The sequence below is a fragment of the Falco naumanni genome, chromosome 7, assembly GCF_017639655.2.
Source record: "Falco naumanni isolate bFalNau1 chromosome 7, bFalNau1.pat, whole genome shotgun sequence".
Taxonomy (NCBI): Eukaryota; Metazoa; Chordata; class Aves; order Falconiformes; family Falconidae; genus Falco; species Falco naumanni.
In genome coordinates, this window is record NC_054060.1 from 66,488,369 (window position 1) to 66,510,151 (window position 21,783).

A 21,783-nucleotide genomic window follows, 5' to 3' on the forward strand; every position below is an offset into this window, starting at 1 on the left:
GCCAAGGCTATCTAGCTTACCAGTGAGGTAGGCTGAATTAATCAGTAGCAGACTTTTTGTTCAAAACGTACTTAGGTTTTGAATGGACCTAAAGAATTTTGATGTCCAGCTTCTCATTTTTATTCATGGACATAGTATCTCTTCCTGTGCTTCTGAAATACACTCAAGTTATCATCATTATAGAATAGTTTGGGTTGGAAGGGGCTTTAAAGACCATCTAGTTCCAACCCCCTGCCATGGGCAGGGGCATCTTCCACTAGACCAGGTTGCTCCGAGCCCTGTACAACCTGGTGTTGGATGCTTCCAGGTATGGGGCACCCACAGCTTCTCTGGGAAACCTGTGCCAGTATCTCACCACCCTCACCGTAAAGCATCTTTTCCTAATATCTAATCTAAATCTGCCCTCTTTCAAATTGAAACCATTCCCCCTTGTCCTGTCACTTCATGCCCTTGTAAGAAGCCCCTCTCCAGCTTTCTTACAGCCCCCTTTAGGTACTGGAAGCTGCTCTAAAGGTCTCCCAGCGCCTTCTCTTCTCCAGGCTGAACAACCCCAACTCTCTCAGTCTGTCTCCACAGGAGAGGTGCTCCAGCCCCCTGAGCATCTTCACGGCCTTCCTCTGGACTCACTCCAACAGGTCCATGTCCTTCTTATGTTAGGGGCCCCAGATATTAATATCATTGATATTAAAGTAGGTTAGCTTTTGGAATGAGGTCTGTTTCTCTTCTAATCTAATCTGTTATGAAAACAGAGCAAATACCCTTCCCAGCCACTTTCTCGCTATAATGCAACCTCTGATAAACAGCTTACAGCTTTGGCTTCTGAATCACAGTAGAGTTTATTCCAGTCATTCACTATGTTGAAAAAGAGGATTCAAACTTGCCTGCAGCAGCCTTTCACCACTGTAATCCTGAACTTTCAAAAGGAAATCTGCAAAAACGTCCCCCTCTCTTTATGCTTCTGCACTTCCTGGCTAGCATTAAACTTGCCCATAAAAACAAGCAAACAAGAAGTTCTGCCAAAAATCCATCCAAAATGCCTGAATCACAGCACTATCCCTTCTTGTCTTTTCCAAATGACAGACAGAACCAGCTCACATGTTGAAAGCTCTGTACAAAGGACCCCCCTGCAGTGCTTCAGAGCTAGTGAGTTCATACGTTAGTTGGCTCTATGGTATTTCTGATGCAGTTACAAGTGCTGCCTAGTAGGAGAATTGACGTCAAAGCATGGATTAATAGTCATTGCCATTCTGTCTCCAAACACCTCTGCTTGAGTTCTCAAGGGGATTCTGGTGCGTTTAAACATTAGTATAATCAAAAGGAAAGAGCATCTTGCATCCTCTGAACTGATGTGAGAGAACAGCACCAACCTGTTTCGAGCAGTAGCTCGAAAGGCTGGCGTTCCCTTCCTAACTTTTCAGAGGAAGAGCTGGGGCTGCATTTATTTGTGACTACTCAATATCAGGATTTCTACCGAGGATTTTCTACCACTTCCCAGTGGCAATTTGGTAGAATCTATCAGCAGCCTACTTGGTGCTGATCTTCTCATCAGTAACAGGCCCTTATGTAACATTTCTCCCTCTGGGTAACCGGGTATTAAAGCCTTGGTGTACCCAACGTCAACTCATTTTGCTGATGGGGAACCTGGCCCAGCCTTTTCAGTGTGGCTGTGAGGCAATCCTTGTATTAATCCTGAGGAATATTCTGACTTGTTCTTGGCTGAGGAGACTGCAGGGCTTGTCCTCAATTCTGAAGTCCCAAAGACTTCTTGTAGCATGAGGAAAATTACAGATCAAAAATTTCTGTTAAGTCCTGTCTAATTCATTTGAAGTGCCACAGCTGGCACTGAGGTATTTTCCTCTGCATTCTTCAGGTTTTGTTCAGGCTAGTTAATTCCCCGGTACAATTTTGCACTGTTGAGATTTAACTTCCACTATGGGAACAACATTTTGAGGGTGCTTCCCTTTTTTTCACTTTTGATATGACAATGAATTATTCCAATTTAATCTACAGCAGAGCATACTTTGACATCCAAAGCCCAAAGAAGAGTAACATTATGGGCAGGGCGGTACCACTGGATAAGGCATCATCTGGAAGATGTGCTAAAATTCCATGATTTATTGCAGGTTTTCTACGTTAGTTTGAATAGGTCACTTCAGTTCTTAGTTCTTACACCTCAAATATGCTAGAAGTAGATGTAAAAGTACTCATACTCAATAGAAGAGAACACACAGATAGTTATTGTGCTGTTTTCAGTAGTGTTTATGGGCATAGTTTATTGTTTCTTCTCAGTTATTGCAATATTTAGCTTGATGTAATTTCAAAGGAAATTGTGTATTGTTTCTAGTTGGAGTTCATCACCACGTCTGTATAGCCAAACATCCATTAACACCCCTGTTTTCTTCTACAGCTTGTCAAAAAAAAAAATTACTTAGTGCAGTGTGTATGCTGTTAAAGGTCCTTGTTAAAGGTTTGTAGTAGGACTGTTTCCCATGTATCCTCAAGAATAAGCTGCAGCTGCTTCACCAGAGAGACTTAAAAAGTTAAGTGCTTTAGATCTTGAATGTCTTCCAGAGAGATAAGTAGTGCCTGGGATGATCCTGGATTATTTGGCCATCTAAGAAGTGGGCAACATTTTTCTTTGTATGCTTTCGCTTTGCTTTGTTTTGTTTACAGCTCCAAGATACAAGCACTGCAGCTATCCCTGGATACAAGCTGTGAGTGCAGGTTCTTCCCAGCACTTATTTCTGTCTGTAAGAGCAGCAGGAAACAGTAAAAGAAGAAGGGTTACTGAGGGCAGAACTAGGATCACTACTTTGCTATCAGAAGAGAAGTTTACGTTCTTTGCAAGAGAAAGTGTTTGGTTTGAATCTACTATGCTTTGGATCCTCCTCTCTCAAAGCAGGGGAGGAAGCTCCATCCACCCAGTCACTCACAGCTGGACTAGCTGCAGACTCTGAGAATGTAATGTGCTTATGCTAGATGAGGGATGAATTAAGTTACTCTGTAGAATCTTTCAACAGAAATGGCAAGTGTAGCCTAGCATCCAAGGGATTAAAAATATTGCACTGAAATGGGTCCTGTCTACTTCTGAAGTTCACCAGAACTGATTTCTCAAAAAATCCAGTATGAAAATAGATACATCAGAAATTACGTATGAATAAAGGAGATCATAGGAATAACTTATGCATAAGTTAACTTGGGTGTACAACTCTCACAGAGGATAATGTGCAGTCAACAGTAAGGTTAAGAACAAAACAGCATTTGTGAAGTATCCAGATCTTCTTGTGGTTATGATTTAGCTGTACCTAAGAGAGTACTTGTATACCAGCAAAGTAGGCACCATTTCCAACTATCTCAATATGGCGTAGCCTCTTTACATAGATGCATATTTCAGGTGTCTTTTAGGATTTGGACATTCAAATCAGTCCTGAATCCAAGAACTTCCTAAATTCTTCAATGTTCTCATGTAACCATCCCCGGCAAGTTATGTAAGACAGAAGTTTCATACACTTCTGTGATGTATATGAATGTGCCTGGTGATCCCTTAGCTTATTTCAGAGCTGTCTTGGTATGTTTGCTGGGTGCCTTCTAAGAAGGTGATATTAAAAGGTATGACAGTATAAGATTTCTTGGGATACAACTACCAAGAAGGAATTTGGTAGTCATGGAATATTCACTGTCATTTGGACAAACTGATGGCACTTTTTTTTTTTTTTTACCTGGCTACTTCATAGCTGTAGGCATTGAAGAAAGGAGGGGACACTAAGATACCCTTGCTGCTATATGTTTGCAGATAAATGGAAACTTACGTACAATTTAATATACCATAAATACGCAGGAAATTGCTGCATGGGTTTACACCAAAGACAGTAAACTATTCCTGCTGCCACTCAAATTACTGGATGGAGTTCTGCTACTGAGTTTGTCAGTATGAGGATCTGGTTTGTAGTTGCAAAATCCTGCAGGATTCAGAAAGACTTCTTCCCATGTGACTGACATTTGGGATTAAATAAGTTTAGCTTTACATAAAAAAGCCTTAGTTGGCCTGACTACAAATGTCAGTTTTCAGTCTTTCAAAAAAACATATCAGATCCTTCTCCCAGGAGAAAGGCAGTTGAGTAGGGATGCAGGGGAAGAATGCTTTCAGGCCGGTGATATTGGATGGGCTGCTAAGCACTGGCAGCATCAAAATACTCTTTGGTTTGGAGGAATCTGGAAAGGTAATAAGCTTACGGCCAACACCTGAAAAATTCTTTACTTCAGAGAGCCATGGTGGTTTAGCCCTGTGATGTCATTAGCTCTGATGATAACTGTAAATATGCTTTTCTATTTGATAGTTGTCTAGCTTATTGCTATAAAGAAGCCCCGTTAATTAATTCTTACACACAAACAGGATGGCATGTGGGACTTTGTCAGTGGTGCTCATGTAGATATTCTTACTATAGATTAGCTTTTTTATTTCTGAGCTTCAGATGTGCCTGTAGGCTTAGAATGAAAGAGCTTTATGCCAGTAGAAACAGCTGGTGCAAGGGAGATGATATAACTAATTTACCTTCATAGGCTATTCCTATCTCTCTGTGTTTTGTAGTGGACCAGCTAACCAAATACTGTTCTTTCATGGTTTAAATTAGTGCGGGTAGCCGGTGAGAATCACAGGAACAGATTTTTGTTCTGGGTTGGGGGTAGAGATGATGGGTTTGCCTTGAAAATTAGTATTTGCCTCCTATTAATCTATGAGCTATTTGTTATTTGTGGACTGCTAAGCATTCATTTGGCTGGAAGTCTGAAAAATACTGCTCTGAGAAAGGTTAAGAGCATGCAAGAATGAACAGGTTGTTCTGGGAGCTACTACAAGCAGGAACAACCATCTAGAAATACCACATTTCCCAGACTCCTACCAGAATCCCTTACTTGCCTTCTCTTTTGGGACTTTGTCCTGTAGAGCACTCTCCCCGCTTCTGCTCACTTTCTCGTGGTTTCCTCGTATAGCTGCTAATGACTGAGTTGTGGGCAATCAGAAAACCCATGCTGGTTCTGTAGCTCTTAGGAGGGTTTCCTGCTGGATCTAGCCTTTCTAGTATTTATATCAGGAAGTGATAAATTCACTAACCTTTAAACAGCTGTAGAGCATATTTAACCAGTTTTAGGGGGAGGGAGAGAACCACGTCTCTTAGTCCGTGTTTGTCTATGTATTTATTTCACAGTGAAATCACTGGAAGTGGGGAAGATTCTTCTCTTCCTTGGTGTACAGACATATGCCTGAAGTGCAGATTTTTGCATGGCTTTTTTTTTCACCCTTATGCATATTAATGTATACTTCTGCTACCAAAATATTCTAGCCAGAGGAGAAAATGCTGCCGACACATCTTGATGCTAAAAGCAGATGCATAGCTAACACTACCTTTTTCTCTATAGCGTAGGTAAACTTTTTACAGAAAAATGAGCACTTTTCAGTTCACTGAAAATACTCTGTCTGTTTCTTTTCACTGATATTTTGATAGTATCAGCTGCTTAGAAGTGTGTGTCATTAGTATCCTTGCCCAACACATATGGCTTTACATGACCCCAAAAGGGTGCTGCCTGTTATATCAAGTAAACTTATGAAGGTAACAGCAGCTGGGGAGCCCAGATTACACAGGGGTGAAATGCATGCTCCCTTTTAGTCCTGAAAGTCTTGGGTCCCCTTCTAATTAGGTCAAAGTACAAAAAATTTAGAAAATAATTTCCTGGCCTTGTCCTTGTTTTGCAATTATGGCATATAAAAGTACAGAAAGAAAAATAAGCCAAATAAGGAGGGATGCATGATTAAGCCAGCAGGGAATCCTGGGCATTTGAAGTACATCAACAGTATAGCTGGCCAGCTAGATCAGAAGAAGCAGCTGCATCTGGTTAATAATGAGACACATAATGAGATAATGAGATACATTGATAGAGTTGTGTTGCAGTGCACAGAACTCAGTTAACATGGGGTTCAGTGTGTTAGGGGAGAAATAAACTGTCAGCTTGCTGGAGCCCGAGGACCAGAGTGGTAGGAGACACGGAGATTCCAGAGGTCAGCAGGAATCTGGAGCGAGTAATGCAGCCCTAGATCCTAATTTACTATCTACCATGTCGCTCTTTAACATACAGAGAAATAGGCATTATCTTTGCCAGCAGCATTTTAAAATGCAACTTGAAAACAAAAAAATGAGAAAATCAAACTTAATAATTAAAGCTGCTGAACAAGGGGCTTTTTGTAAAAAATGTGGATTTTTTTCACTTGAAAAAGTTGGCTATCTTGGCTCAGTCCTTCAAACAAGAAGCTTGTAAGCCTGGATAGTACAGATGCCTCTGTTCCCAGGCCTTCCATCTACTTTAAGTTTTTGAAAATAAAAGAAGGATGCAATGGTTATACTTTTTAATCTTTGTTTTTCTGAGGAATAATTTGCTAAATGTTAAGTAATAAAATATTGTGTAGCTTCATGCGGAAACATTTAGGATCCAATTTTCAAATTAGAACATCTAGTTTTGACTATTAACAGCTAGTTTTTTTTAAAAAGATTGGAGAAGATTTTCCTAGCCTCAACAGAAATTGCTGGACCCAGATTTTCCAAAGAACTGTTCAAGCACCTCCATATTGACTGAGTAAAGAAAAAATTGCTTTGCACCGTTCAAATCCTCTTGTAAGTCTAACATCAAGATGTCCTTTACAAAATCTTGTCATCTCTTTAAGTGTCTCTGGCTCCACTTGTGGTTCTTTAGCTCTTTTGATCTTTCAGGCAGTAAAAGGCTTCCCCAGGCCCCCATGCAATGGGTTAGGCGTTTATTGTCAAACAGGGCAGAAGCATTTGCTGGAGTCGCCTGACACAGCCTGCACAGTTGGCAACCAGACCCATGCCTTACAGTCGGTTTTGCATCAAAGAGAAGGCACTCAGTTCGAATGTGCTGAAGGGGGTATTTCGCTCCTCTGAAAATCCAGCGGCAAGTCATGACAAATGCTGATTAAAATTCAAAGCTTAAATGCCTCTTTGTGAAACTCCCGAAGTAGAATTAAACCAGAAGCTCCGAATCCTGGTAGGGAGTGGTGTCCAGGGACACTAGCCTTGAAACCTTACCAAATAAAAATCTCCACTGAGGTCTGCAAAGGCCTCAATTCTGTCTTTTTTTTTTTTTTTTTTTTTCCTATTCCTAACCAATTCTTTCTGATCCACAAATGAATTCCCCAAATTTCCTATGTCAACCAATGTTTTGCTTCCTGTAACCTGCATGTTCTGTCCCTGGGATCACCCTGACCAGGTTTCCTCTTTGGTTGGACCTTTTCCCTTCCCAATATGTTATTCAAAGGGATGTAGGAGACGACAGGTCCAGCGCAGTCTTCCAGCAAAGGCATGGTACATTCCAGCTCCAGATGCACCGTGCTTTGATAGTCAGCGCAGCCTCATCACTTCTGCAGCAGGAGCTAAAAGTCTTCTTGTAGAACTCCTCTCAGAACTGTATGCTTTCCAGTAATGCATCTAAAACCAATCTAGGCATCTAGGCTATTTAATTTTTGTGGGGGTTTATGCTTATTTAACGTTCCCCAAAACTAATCCTGATCTGTCAGTGGCTTTAAGGTGCTATTGTTCCTCATGTTAACAAGCAGCAAAACATCCTACCTGTTTGTTACCGTATTTGTACAAAAGTAGCCCTGGCCACATCTACAGGGCAAATAGCCCCATTCCTCCCAGAAACTGGAGCTCAAGGTAGCCACCTACTTCCACTGGTCAGTGGTAAGATGACCATTATGACGGGTTATGAAATGATCTTGCTGACACTCCTGACAGAAAGCTAAGGTACATGCAGTGCTTACAGCCTGCTTTTCCCATCTCCTGGAGAGATGCATCGTGGACATGGTCCAAGGCTTTATATAAAACGTTTGCCCTCTCCTAAAACATCAGACAGACCAGGTTGTTTTGCTGGGGTCCTGAGCTCCTTTGTAGAAGGACTCTGATGGCAGGATGATGGTCTTTATATGAGAAAAATACGGACATCGTATGTGTTTCCCTGGGAATTCAGAGGAAGCTGAGGACGCCACTAGGACATAGAATATTTGGATTTTAGAAAAGACTTAGATAGCATCCATTAGAAATGTCTTCTTGAACTTTAAAACTTTTTGTAGCATAGGAGAAACTACTCTTAGTGCTAATGCTAGCAGCAGCACGTTTGCCTATGCAAAACCATATGGCCTTAGTACCAAATACTGCTGGCCGGTGAGCCCCCAGCTGTAATCGTGGGCAGCACGCCCGAATAACTGCTCACCACTTCAAATAAATATTCTCTATTTGCTCAAGCTGATCAGCACTTACAGGAATAAGCCCAGCCTTTACGGGAATAAGCCCAGTCTGACCAGGCAGAAAAATAAATGCCACTGATTTGGGGAATACCCTGGAGAGTTAAGGCCAGAATAAGTGCTGGAGTCTGGAATTTTGAGTGTTTGATCAAAATACAAGGTCATAGGGTGAAAAGAGCATCCTAGCATAGCTTATGATTTCTCCTCACCCTTTTCCCCTTCCAACCTCCCGCAGAAATGCAGAGAACCCTCTGGAATGTGTTTTGCCCTTTCTGGAGAGGCATGGATGGTACACCCCTCCCCCTCCCCCAACCTCCTGCCCACCCCCCAAGTCCTTGCTTGCTGTTCTGTTTTTCTACTTTCCCTAAATGCAACTTACTTTAAGCATGCATTATTATTAACATCCTACAGTAAAATTAAGCTATTATATAACCCATTTGTCGATCTCAGCCAATTTCTTCTCTTTTTCTATGTCTATTTATGACGTACATCCAGACTGCACGTCCTTTTTTTTCCTCTCCATGTTTATTTTGAAAAGAAGCGATTAAAAAAAAAAGATCTATTAAAAAAAAAAGCAACATTGGAGGGTGGTGGGTTTTTTTGGCCAACAATTGAAAGCGAATTTAAATGGGAGGGGGAGGGAAGGAAAGAGAATCCAATTCTTAACAAAAAAAAATAAATTCCAAATTATGAAAGTGTCCCTAGACTGCTTTGTCTGTTCCTTTCAATGTGTGCATCTGGTTCATTCATCTTTGAAAGTGTGTGGAATAATTTTTTCTTTAAAAATAAAAATTTAAAACCCCACAATTGTTCTTATCTCCCTTCTTCCTGGGACAAAAATGCTCTTTTTAATTAATTGCTTTTTTTTTTAGTACATCTCTACATAGTTACATTTTGATGTATTTCTTTTCAATGGTTGAATTTCTATCTTAGATTTGGTTTGTTCCAATCTAATAATGAAAAAAACAAACAAACAAACAAAACAAAAGAGTTATGAATTGTTTTCTGCAGTTTTTCCCTCTATTTCCCTCTTTAAATGAGGAACTACTTCACTGGCAGAATCCTACAGCTGTATTTTTGAGATTCTCTGGAGAATCCGAATATGAAAGCGATCCAATTTGAGAATGGGGAAGGGGTGTGCCAAAACAGTCATTACATTAAAAACAGTGATTTGATGTGCTCAAGAAATAATTGTCTCAAATTATTGAGACTATTGATGTCAATTTCATGGTTTCAGAAAAGCTGGTTCTTAGAAGAAGGAGGCTGTGGGTAGCTACAGATGAAGTTGTTCTAATTCCAATGCATAAAACTAGTTTCCTTGTTTTTTTGTTTTACTCTCTGGCTATTATTATTATTACTATTATTATTATTATTATTATTATTGCTATTATTATTACTATTATTAGTTTATGTATTTTTACTGCTATTTTTAGTAGGGAAAAGTTTTAACTGCTTTTATAATTTGAGACTCTTTAATGCAAATGTAAATATTAATAATATAATTATTAATTTTTTGTAACTTGCATGTTGAAGAAGTTGCAGCTTAGGGTTTGTGAGATTGTCAATGTTAGAGTTCTGTTCTTTCTTTTTGTTGATGGGCATGAATATGCTCATTTGTTTTTGTATATTGCCCATCCCTTCCTTACAGCCAGAAGCTCTAATGCTGCTAGATCACTCCGCACCGCCCTTACATGGACATGGCAACTGACTTACACATTCACTCCCATCATCTTCATCTCCTGTGTAGTACACTCATAGATTCTTACACTCCCACTCCATCCACCCTAGGCATTTTTTCTTCCCATAAGTTCCCCTCCACCAACCCTTTCTTTAGCATTGTTAAGATTTCATGTGCAGTCATCCATTCCTTAAAACACACACACACAAAAATTATAGAAAAAAAGAAAATGTTTAAAAAAATATATATTGAATTGACCAAAAAGGCAAAAAAGCAACAAACTTTGCTTATCAAAAAACATTATATATGTAGATATGCAGACAAGCAAAAGTAAATTCTATAAAATGTACAGGATTTTTGAACTGTAATATGCTAACAACTTTACATAAGATAAAAAAATACAACCAAAAAACAGCAGAAAAAAAACAAGTTCAAATTTGTTAAGGTGCAAGATTTTTTTCTTTTCATGTTATGTGGTGTGGATGTATGTGTTGTTGCCTCCCTGTATCGCCCTTTGTTGTAAAACAATTATATTAAAAAAGAAATAATAAACATTTTGCTAAAAAAGTTTTTAAGAAACAACAACGAAAAATAAGCAAGTTACAAGAATGTGGCAATGCTACTTGTCCAAGAGCATTCTTACACAACTTTCTTTTGTAAATTTTTCCTTTCATGCCAAAAAACATGCGGGCAATTTGTTGATGTAAGTTGACTGTTATGAAATCAATGTGGTATGCTTTCTAAATATTTTTATGTATTTTTGATGAGTTGTTTTTAAAGGAAATAATGGTTTTGATTTTCATAATTATTTTTTTTTTCAGTTCTTGTAGGTTTTAATCTTTCTTTTGCTGATGAAGTGAATGACTTGTTATGTTTTTTCCTTTTTCTGACCTTGTTGCTGTGGCATTTTTATTTTCTAGTATATGGTTTTGTTTTAGGAAAAATGTATATGTTCATTTTTATTTTTATTTTTTTATCAGTTTGTATTTGCCTTTATGTTATGTGCCTTTTGTATATTGTTGGTTACCGGACTGTATTGTGCATAGGAGGGGGTGAAGGAGCCTGTGGTAGTTTGCTGCTATCCTTTCTCGGTCCCTTTCTAGAGCTTTCTTTCACCTTTCCCAAAGTGAATCACCAGTAATGCTACTTTCTGTCATGCTACTTAAATTGCACGTAGCCTGGTGGTGTAGCCTTCATGTCAAGTAAAAAAACAATGAGATTTCTTTAGCTTTTTGGTAGCTCTCAGGGTCTTCTTACTGCAGCTCAACATCATTCCTACTTTATTCCTATGAAAGTGTTTAACTTCTATCAGTTTCCTCCATTGCTGATTATCTGCCCAACATCCAGTCGAAATGATACTCTCAAGTGTACTCTTACCAGGCAAACGCATACATCGTACTATGGCTAGTATCAGGCTTGCTAATATCATCCAGAACTGGTACATTTGGCAGACACTTTCCTACTGAAACTCACGTCCTGAACCTCTGCAACTCCCTTGCTTCAAAAGGTATTTGAATTAATTCCTTTAAAAAACAGTGAGTGAAAGAAAGAAACTGTACTCCCTTACAAGCACGTATGTTTTCACCATTCCTGCATAGTAATGCTGTGCTCAGTAGGTATCTTACGTTCAGCTGTCGGGTCCCTTGAACAACTGATGCTGAAAACAGAACAAATCATTATGCTGAGTAGGAAGCTGTCACCAATTAATTGTAAAAGTTTAAACTAACAGTGGGAGATGGAAGAGGACATGTTCCAATGGGTTCAGAGCAGCTCAGTGTCTGGGCACCGAAGTACGTACTTTTGCTCTAGAATCCTGCCTGCGGACACGATGTCGGGTCCCTTCTGGAAGGTATTAATATCTGTTTGATTGGAACTGCACAAAGGTGACCAAGAATTTACAGCAATGAAGCACAGCCCGGCATTAATATGGGATTCATGACCTCCCAAATGCTATACCTTCCTGTTGCTTGTGAGCCCTGCATTAGGAGGCACTGCAATAAATAATGTCTTTTAATATCACCTGGAGGACTTAGGAAAAGCTTTTCAACTAACTCCACCAGAAATACAGTTTTAGCTAATCACTTTGAGGACTATATGTTCTCTGAAAGGAACAGGAGATATTTGAGATGAAAAGTTGCAGTATTCCATTGTGGAAATGATGTTTTCCCCACTGCTACTGACTGTCAATTGCAATTAAATCAGACTGCAGAGAGTAGAAAATATTAAGAATGTTCATCTACCAGGTTTCATGTTAGCTTCGTCTTTGCTGTGAATTGGGGACTATGTTCTGAATAATTTCCCCTTTTTATCCTCAGAGGACTCAAAGGAGAATTAACTAAAATACCATTAGACTGAAATTTATGAACTCAGTCATTTAATAAGGAATTACTGTGTTGATACAGAAGGGGAAAAGGTAAGGAGTTATTTTCTGTGGCAAATATTTCGTACTGAGAGTGGAGTCAAACTTCAGAGGAACAGCATAAGAATAAAATGAAAGTGACAAACTTGGGATGCAGAATTTCAAGTGCCTGCAGGAACAGATGAGTTGTGCAGCCTTCATGGACGGCATTTAAAAGCTCTTCAGCCACACCTGCAAAAGAGAGAGACGATAAGGGTGTGTCCCTTATCATCGTCAGGAGAAGATTAATCTTTCAGGCTTCATTTTTGTGTGACTTTTGTCCTGCATCAGTGTGATGCCTCAGACTCCAGTGAAGTAGTTGTGGCTCTAAAGATGAAAGCCGGCGGCTGCTACAGTTTTTCAGGTTTGGGGATTTTTTTCTTGGGGTTTTTTTGGTTGGTGTTTTTTCTTTTTTTTTTTTTTTTTTTTGGTGCCCTCTGCATTCATGACTCACCCACAACATCCTCACAGTTCATAAGGCTTCTATTAAATTTTTAACACTGTCTTTTCCAGTGGCAGAGAACTCTTACTGGAGATCAGCCCCAGAAGTATCAATTATATATCTATAAATATGCTCATAAAGCAAAAAGCAGGGCAGCTCCAAGGCTAAACTAGACCTTTTATATCCCCAATGATCTTGGTAGTTTAAAGAAAAGCACAACTCCATGAAAATAGTATATGTGCTATATTTAAACTCTAATTTTTAAGGAATATATGCACACTGTGTTTGCTTTGTGAAATGAGAAAACCAAGGAGAGCACTGAGCTGCTGGGTACAATGTTTCCCACCCTGCAGACCTTGGTTCTCTCGGTGCTGCTTCCAGTTTGCTGTCAGTAACTTTTTTGCAACTCTGCTGTTGATGGGCAAACTAATTTTGCACCTATATCACTCAAGTATTTTATCTGTTTCCCTTTTGTGTTTTGTTGTTTTTTTTTCTTTGGCATCGTGCTGTCAACAGAAGCTTTTTAAAAACCATGATTCTGTTTGGGAAATATCCATTCCTTCCTTAGGAGAGAAAGCACAGAGTAGGTGAATAATAAATCTGGAAACTCCTTGTGAAATCTTTAGATTGCTGTAGTAATCCTGAATTTGCAGTGTACCAGTGAACACTGTTAGCTGGTGCTTAGCACCCAACATTAAAAAGGGGGAAAGAAACCTGTAACTATCAGGAAACAGCCCATATCATTCACAAACACAATATTTCTCACCAGTTTCACAGTTTCTTCCACTACAGACAGAAAGAAAAAAAAAAAAATCCAGGCATCATTACCACCCTTACAGCTATCTCCCTGATACTCCCCAAAAGCATGTTGTCTTAAGTAAATGTAACAAATTAATTCCTTGATGGAGAAGTGATTCCTAATGAAGGACCTGTAACAGTGTCTTTATTTCTTTAGTATACAGCTAAACATAGTATGGATCATTGGACAATTTGGAACAAAACTAGAGATGAGATTAAATAATTGTATGGGAAATCAAAGTTAATCCAGTCTTCCTGGTATGGAAGTTATTTCTCTTCGCACATACATTGTGAGATTAAAACTTTGTAAAACTCATCCCTGATTCTAGCCTATTGTCTTCCGTTCAACTGACCTGCTGGAATCAAAAAGCTCCGATCTGCACTCCATCACTTATGTGAAACCCCACCTCCCATAGCAACTCTAACAACTTTTCTTAACGTTTCAGGAAGACCATGATAATTTTTATAGTTGTGGTAGTCTTGATCATTCACTCAAGTCCTCAACGGCAACAAAAACTGTAGAACTATGACCTAGTTTGTAAAGGCAAGGGTTACTGGGGCACAAGATCTTCATATTAATAAGATGTTTCTGATTCCTTCAAGAAAATGAATCATTAATAGGACCAAAAGAATTTGTCTTTGGAAGAAAACTGCCCAAAATATTGTCCCTGTGGGTCGCAGATCAACTGCATGCTTATTCTGTGTGCCAGTATAATAGATTTTAAGAACAAAGGCACTTTAGTGCTCTAGATGAGAAATTAAAAGCTGCCAAACTGATTTTTTTCCAGTTGGGTGTCACAGATGGTGAATGAAAATTACAGAAGAATACTACTTTTTAACAGCAAAACACTGATATTAAAAAATCATTTAAGGAGACACTACCTATCCCTGACTTTCTGGAACTTAACTTCCCCAGTCATACAAGCTGGTGTAATGCAGACTTAAATGCTGTATTTTTATTCATTTTTTACCAGGCTCACAGATGATCCTTACCTCTGGGGCATACTCCAAGTTTATCCTGAGACCACCTGTTTGCATAAATTATAGATGCCCTACTCTAACCATGGATAGGGCTTCTGGACATATATAAATCATATTACATGCCCTAGTTTCTACATTGCACAGAAAACAGCTCAGATGCACGAGCACAAAATACTACGTAGCCGTTTGGCAGACTGCACTTTCAGCGTTTTACATAATTTTTTTTGAGGATATGTAGTTTGAAGAGATTGGCATTATTTTACACATATGATGCTTATTTCTTCATCCTCTCTCCAGTAACAAAAGTGATATGAACATGCTGAGGAAGCTCAGAAAACTAAACAACATATTCAAATTGCTCCTTTGTATCTTAGCTTAAAATTAACTTTGCATGAAAGTATCCGAAGTACCATATTTCTTAGTTTGTCCTCATTTCCACCTTGGTACCTCTGAGAAAAATCTGGCTGTTTCAATTGATTAAACTGTGTCACCACTTAGTTTCTCATTAAGGATAAGAAGAGGCCATACCGTTAGTTCAGCTATCCAGATTTAATCAAACTGTTACATAACATTTTCAGTATATTGCTATCTTCAGTATGTAATTTGTTCAAATATATTGCTCTCCAAATATATTTAGAAGGGATTATGATTTTAAACTGTACTCTTTAGAGAACCCCCAAGGCCATTACTGACAGTATTCAATGGGAACCAAGTGCATGTAGTACGGCGTAGACAAGAGAGAGCAGAATTTTTACCCGGATGCCGTTCAGCATTCTAATAATGCCAAATTGTTCATCAGCAGTTATTAACACATAAATAAAAGCCAGAATTATTTATTTAGAAACTAAAATTCCTTTCATACAGCTTTCCTTAAGCAATGGTGAGTATAAACCAAATTTTCCCATGCATTAGAAATACTTCTTAACTGGGTTGCACTCCTCAGATGAACTCTTCAATTCATATTTAAAGCAGCTAACTTAAGTGGCTAGGCAAAGAAAAATTACTCAAAGGAGAATCTATACACAAACTTTAAAAGCAACATGGCTTACCCTAAAAATGTGTCAGCAACCTGTCAGCATTAGACTATGCAATCTGAACTAGATAAATTAATTATGCCTCCACATCAGAATAAAACAGTGGAGTGTTAATTACCCATAGGCTCCGAAGTACAGTCACATTACAACATATAGACAAAACAGGACTATTGCCCTAAAAGTAGCAATATTGCTGCTCAGAAGCCAAATCTTAGAAATGATGCACTGATTTTCCTGTTTCAGTTGCAGTTTACACTCTGGTAAGGTACAAATGTTATAGCTATAGCTTCGTAGACCTTAAGTCTGCCTCGTTTTTGGTCTTCTGTAGGTAGCCATCATGTTAGGAAAACACAGCACTGATCACAGCTGTCTGTGTATCAAGAAGTAACAATAGGTGTGAAGACAACTTCTACAGTACAGTCCTGGGCTCAAGTGCTAATTTGAGTCATCAGAGTCCTTATTCAGTTATATCATCAATCACAATAAAGTCTATCTTACGTTTTTAATCAAATTATAGTAAAAGAATATCAAGAAGAAATGAAGATGAAGACAGTATGGCATTAGCAGGCCCAAAAGATGCAAGGAAAGGGGCAACCCTGGTGTCCAACAGAATGGTAAAGAAAGATTAAAAAGAGATGGACAAGTGTTGAGTAGAGCTCTGTACCTTCATGGACCCCAGTAAGTACTTGGTTCTTACTCCATCCCTCACTTTCATAAACTTTCCACAATTTAAAAACCAGGCAACAATCAAGAAGAAGCGGATGAAGGGGAAAGGCCGTAGGGAATGGCCTTATAAACTGCTGCGGAAGGTGAGCAGACTTGAACGGCAGAGAAGAAGTATCAATGTTATTTTAAATGGAAAGAATCGGAAGAGGAAAAACTGGCAAGATGAGTGGTAAAATCCATCTAGGAGAGCATTGCTCTATGGAAGTCTGAAATAATTCATTTAAACAGTCTTGTAACCAAATGCTTAAGAAAGATCACTACCAAAAATTGACGTCCACAGAGTCACTTGAGAGTATCTCAAAAAATCAAAAACTGTGGGTCCCAAAAAGTTCTGAGCATTGCACTGTACGTACCTAGCACAGGCTAAAAGAGGGAGGAAATGGAACGTGCAGTTTACCAATGTCAGATCAGGGTGGGAGGGAAGAATGAAAGGCACCCCCAGGAAAGTACGGTGGTAGTGTAGTTAGGGCAAAAAACTTGATCCCTCACACTTCTTCGTAATGCCCAAATCCTCTCTTGCCCTTGAGTTAAGCGAATTGAAAATGGTGCATTGTGTCATTAAAATGTACTAATCTTCTTTTTTTTTTTTTTTCTCTTTTCCATCCCAGGAGGTGAATTAGTTATCCCTCTACTTGTAGAAGACCCTTTAGATATCCCTCCTATTGCTACTCGTGCACCTTTCATTACACTCCCCCCTACCTTTCGCCCCCTCCTCACCATTATTGAGACCACCAAAGATTCCCTGTCCATGACCTCTGAGGCGGGGTTACCTTGCTTGTCGGACCAAGGCAGCGATGGTTGTGATGATGATGGCTTGGTGATATCTGGGTATGGCTCAGGGGAAACCTTTGACTCTAACCTACCCCCTACTGATGATGAAGATTTTTACACCACCTTCTCCTTGGTAACAGATAAGAGTCTTTCCACTTCAATCTTCGAAGGTGGCTACAAAGCACACGCACCCAAGTGGGAATCCAAGGACTTTAGACCTAACAAAGTCTCCGAAACTGGTAGGACTACTACCACGTCTTTGTCCCCTGAGCTGATCCGCTCCACAGCTTCGTCCTCGACTGGGATGGTGCCCAAATTGCCAGCCGGCAAAATGAATAACCGTGAGCTCAAACCCCAGCCTGACATAGTCTTGCTTCCGTTGCCCACTGCCTATGAGCTAGACAGCACAAAGCTGAAGAGCCCGCTAATCACTTCCCCCATGTTCCGTAATGTGCCCACAGCAAACCCCACGGAGCCGGGAATCAGACGGGTTCCGGGGGCCTCAGAGGTGGTCCGCGAGTCGAGCAGCACAACGGGGATGGTCGTCGGCATTGTGGCTGCTGCCGCCCTCTGCATCCTCATCCTCCTGTACGCCATGTACAAGTACAGGAACAGGGACGAGGGGTCCTATCAGGTGGACGAGACGCGGAACTACATCAGCAACTCAGCCCAGAGCAACGGCACGCTCGTGAAGGAGAAGCAGCAGAGCTCAAAGAGCGGCCACAAGAAACAGAAAAACAAGGACAAAGAGTATTATGTGTAAAAAAGAATACTTATTTATATATAAATATATAAATACTTAATGAGATTTAACTGAAATATCAGAACCATTGCAGCAAACGAGATGATTGGGAGATATCATTTGTGGGAAAAAAAAAAAGTATTGGGAAAAAAAAAATCAGCAGTGACTGTTAATGTCTCAGTCATCGCTTGGAGTCAGCAAACTCTGCCCTAATGTATTATAAAGCACACTTAGCGTTCTGGAGATGGCGCGCACAGCTCTGCCCTGTTAGTGAACTCGGACGTCTCCAAATCTCCTCCTCCGCTGAACTTTCTGCAAAGGTAGAAGACTTCATGGCTTACTTGTTTCATATCTCCAAGTGAGTCTTTAACAATGTCCGTGATCCCTGACTGTATCGGTAATTTTTCAGTTTACTTATTTAAAGAAAAAAAAAGGAAGGAAAAAGAAAAAAATGCAAATATTATTAAACAACAAAAAAAAAATATCGAACAAACTGATCTGGCCGTGTCCAGCATACATATAATTTTTCGAGATTGGAGGAGGGGAATAAATGATTTTGGAGATTGTTGGATTTTTGGTTTGATTTGGTTTCTTGGGTTGTTTTTTGTTTGGGTTTTTTTGGTTACTTTTGGGTGTGGGAGGGAAGGGTGGAGAGGAATGGTGTGGGGGGTGAACCAGGACATGAGTTGAGAAGAAATCTCGGAGAAAAAAAAAAATCCATAATAAATAAAGAGAGACTATTGCCATATATGAACTCAAAAGCTACCCATGGTGTTTACTCTGCATACCTGGTTGTGTTGTCTCTAGAATCCGTCGTCTTGCAGTAAGTTGTTTGCTTAACAACGCAGTGAAAGTGTCCGATGGGTGGTGCTGAAAAAAATTATCATGGAAAGCTGGTTCCCTTGGATCTGGCTCCAGTATTTGCAATTGAACTGAAGAATAGATGGGTTAGGGTCTGTTCTGATCAGTCATTGGCTTTATTTGAGAATATCACTTAGCGTGCATTAGCACAGCCAAACTATGATTAAAGGGATTTGAAGATGAAAAAAAGCTTAAAAAATGGTTAACCATTCTGAGCTGAATATACCATGCAAAAATAAAGGAGCCTTCCTCTGGGTTCTGGTTCTGTGACTGATTGCAATGCATGCGGAAAATAATAATAAATCAGTTTAATAAAGAGATCAGAAAGACACCACTGGAGTTCAACTTGTGACAAGACCCATAAATGTCAGAAAAGCTAAACACCTGTAAAAGAATGCAAAATACTTAGTTTTTTTGACATAAAACTGTTTTTCATATGTAATATTTTAATTTTGTAGCTTGACATTTCAGATCATCTCTGTCTTTCCATTTGCCCTATTCTCCCTTTTCCTTCTCTTTTATATAAAAGAAAAATAAAGCTGCTGTGACACACAAAAAATAATAAAGAAAAAGGAATTTAATAATATAATATATATATATACACACAGATATATTTATCATGGTATGTTTGACGGGACGACTGGAACAGAAGTTCTGTTATGGTCTTAATGTGGAATGAGAATGTTCTTGAAGAACAAAGTAAAATGAAACAGACAACAAAAGCAAACCATACAATGTGAAGAGTGTGTGTTTTAGCTTTGTCACAGTTACCTGTGTCAAAAAAAAAAAAATCTGAAATTTTGTTTACATATTTTACTACTATTTTTTTTGCTAGTATAATTTCTATATGGATACCCTGATGGTGTATATACTGTTTTATGGTTAAATTGGGAATGTCTTTTGGTTTTATTTAAGTTATTTAATTTGGTTCTTTGGTTTCTACATTTTCCCAGTTATTGTGAAAAGGATTATCTTACTGTACAGAACAAGAGCTAGGTGGTTTGACGGCCATGCCTATCATGTGAAAACAAACAAACAAACAAGGGAGAGAGAGACAGACAGACAGAGAGGAAAACAACAAAAAACAAGATGGATTGAGAACTCTGGAATGTCAGAAATGTACCCTTTTTCTGTATACGGATGAAAACTAATCAGCTGTTTAGGTTTAGAAATCTACTCTTGCTGGTGTTTATAAGTCGCATGAATATTTGACTTTGAAGAAGTGTCATCAAATACACACACGCACATGGGAACTAAAGCTCAAAAAACCAGCCTTCTCAAACATTTAGAGAAGACGCTTTCATGTTAACAAATATTTTCAGTGCGTGTATGTGTGCGTGTGTGTGGTGCGTGTGCGTGATTGAGAGGTTGAGCTTTTTTTTTCCTTTTTTATTTTTTATACTAAAAAGAAAAAAAAAGACAGGTTTTAAAAGGTATGAAAGCACGATTTTAGATGACTTAACTGGCCGAAACTATATAAAGTTGATTATATCTTGATGTCTGTAAAAGATTGCTGTTCTTGGAGTCTTGGAGTCTTGTGAAATGATTTCCTGCTTTCTTTCTTCTTTTCCTTTTTGCTTTCCTTTTTTAAGTTAAGGGAAAAAGATTTACACTTTCCTTTTTTGTGTAAGTTTCTATTGGACAGTTTTTGGGAACGTGCATTTCTGTATGTGGGCTTCTACCATATCCCTGTTGCTTTATGGACAATCTTAAGAATTTTTATTTGAGTTATCGTGATGTTATTGCTTTTTTTCCCTTTCTTTATCTTCTTCCTTTTTGATTCTTTTTCTTTTCTTATTTGCATTTTGTTTAAAGATATGCTTAGCAATAAAATGTTCTTCCCAAAGCCCTGGATGTTGCTGGGTTTTTATTTCCAAAAGGGACCTTTAAAGATGAAAAGTAGTCTGTGAAGCAGGTATCCCCCATCCCACAGGCATGTCTAGCCACCAGATCATGGAATCATATTCCTGTTTGCATTCTTTGGTTAGCGCAGGGAATCTCAGTTCTTTCCTTTGCAGGGTCTACCACCCACAACTCGTCCCCACACCCCACCTCCATGGGCTTAAGAGTAGTTCTCTGGAATACGAGGTTCAGTGACCTCAGGTAAAAGCATACTCAGGACATTGACCTAGTATGCCCTTTCTGACGTGCTGCCTGTTTTCAGTCTGCCTTTGAAGTGTGTGGCTCTTCCCATGACCTTTATGGGATTCGGGATTCCTCTTCTGTAGCCAGGAGTCTATGTTTGTTGTGCTGCAGCAGCTGAATCCTTTTAGATTTGCCGATTTGATACAGAAAAGTGTTCACATCATTTTATATGAGGACCTAACTTAGGTCCTCTGAATTTAGCTATGACTTTCCACACATTACCAAAGGAACAGAGTTGACTTGCTTTGGGTGCTAAGGATCAGACTTAGGTACCTGAAGTAGATGGTCTGAGCGTTTGCCTCCTTCCAGGTAGGCTCTGAAGCTCCCAAAACCCTGATCACAGCTGCTGCCTGCCCCTTGTTTTCCTACTGGGCATCATAGTCTATTATGATTCTGGCCATCATGCACAATTCCCAATATCCTGTCTTTCTTTACCAAATAATGCAGAACTTCAGTTGACAGTAGTAGGGTGGGGTTTTTTTCAAATTGGATCTTCCCAAGCTACCTGCAAGATCTGACTTTTTAGAGGCATCTGGAGGTCAGCCAAATGAGTGTTTCACAATCCTTCCATTTTTCAACCAACGATGGCCTTTTTTTTTTTTTTCCTTTTTCCCCTCCCTAGGCAGAATCTACTGCTCTTTTGAGCAACGTTTTGCACAGGTTTCATTTAGAACCAGAGTAGACTCAGGATAAACTAATTGTTCAGTTATTCTCTGTGATTTTCTACGTTGTTTTTGCTCACATGTTTGCATGGGTGATACGTTTGTGTATGTACATATGAAGGGTTTTTTTTTTATTTTACTGTTTTCAGAGGTTTTGTGAATCGCGTTCTAACACCTTACAGATCCTCACAAATATGAAAACCACAGGTTCTGATCTAAACTCCCCACACATTTCCC

The 21,783-nt window shown here is 39.2% G+C and overlaps 1 protein-coding gene across 39 annotated transcripts in view; it reads left to right on the forward strand.

The window, feature by feature from the left end:
- Window positions 1-20,585, forward strand: part of NRXN3 (neurexin 3) — a 1,021,208-nt gene extending 1,000,623 nt beyond the window's left edge. For 25 of the 39 annotated variants that reach the window (XM_040600857.1, XM_040600858.1, XM_040600865.1 and 22 more), the window contains one exon: window positions 16,974-20,585. In XM_040600857.1, the coding sequence (XP_040456791.1) occupies window positions 16,974-17,899 (926 nt within the window). In that variant the 3' untranslated portion in view covers window positions 17,900-20,585. Of the gene's footprint in view, window positions 1-9,956; window positions 10,685-16,973 lie in introns of those variants that run through there. The other 14 variants (XM_040600880.1, XM_040600894.1, XM_040600887.1 and 11 more) reach the window with 3 other exon arrangements.
- The last annotated feature ends 1,198 nt before the right edge of the window (window positions 20,586-21,783 follow it).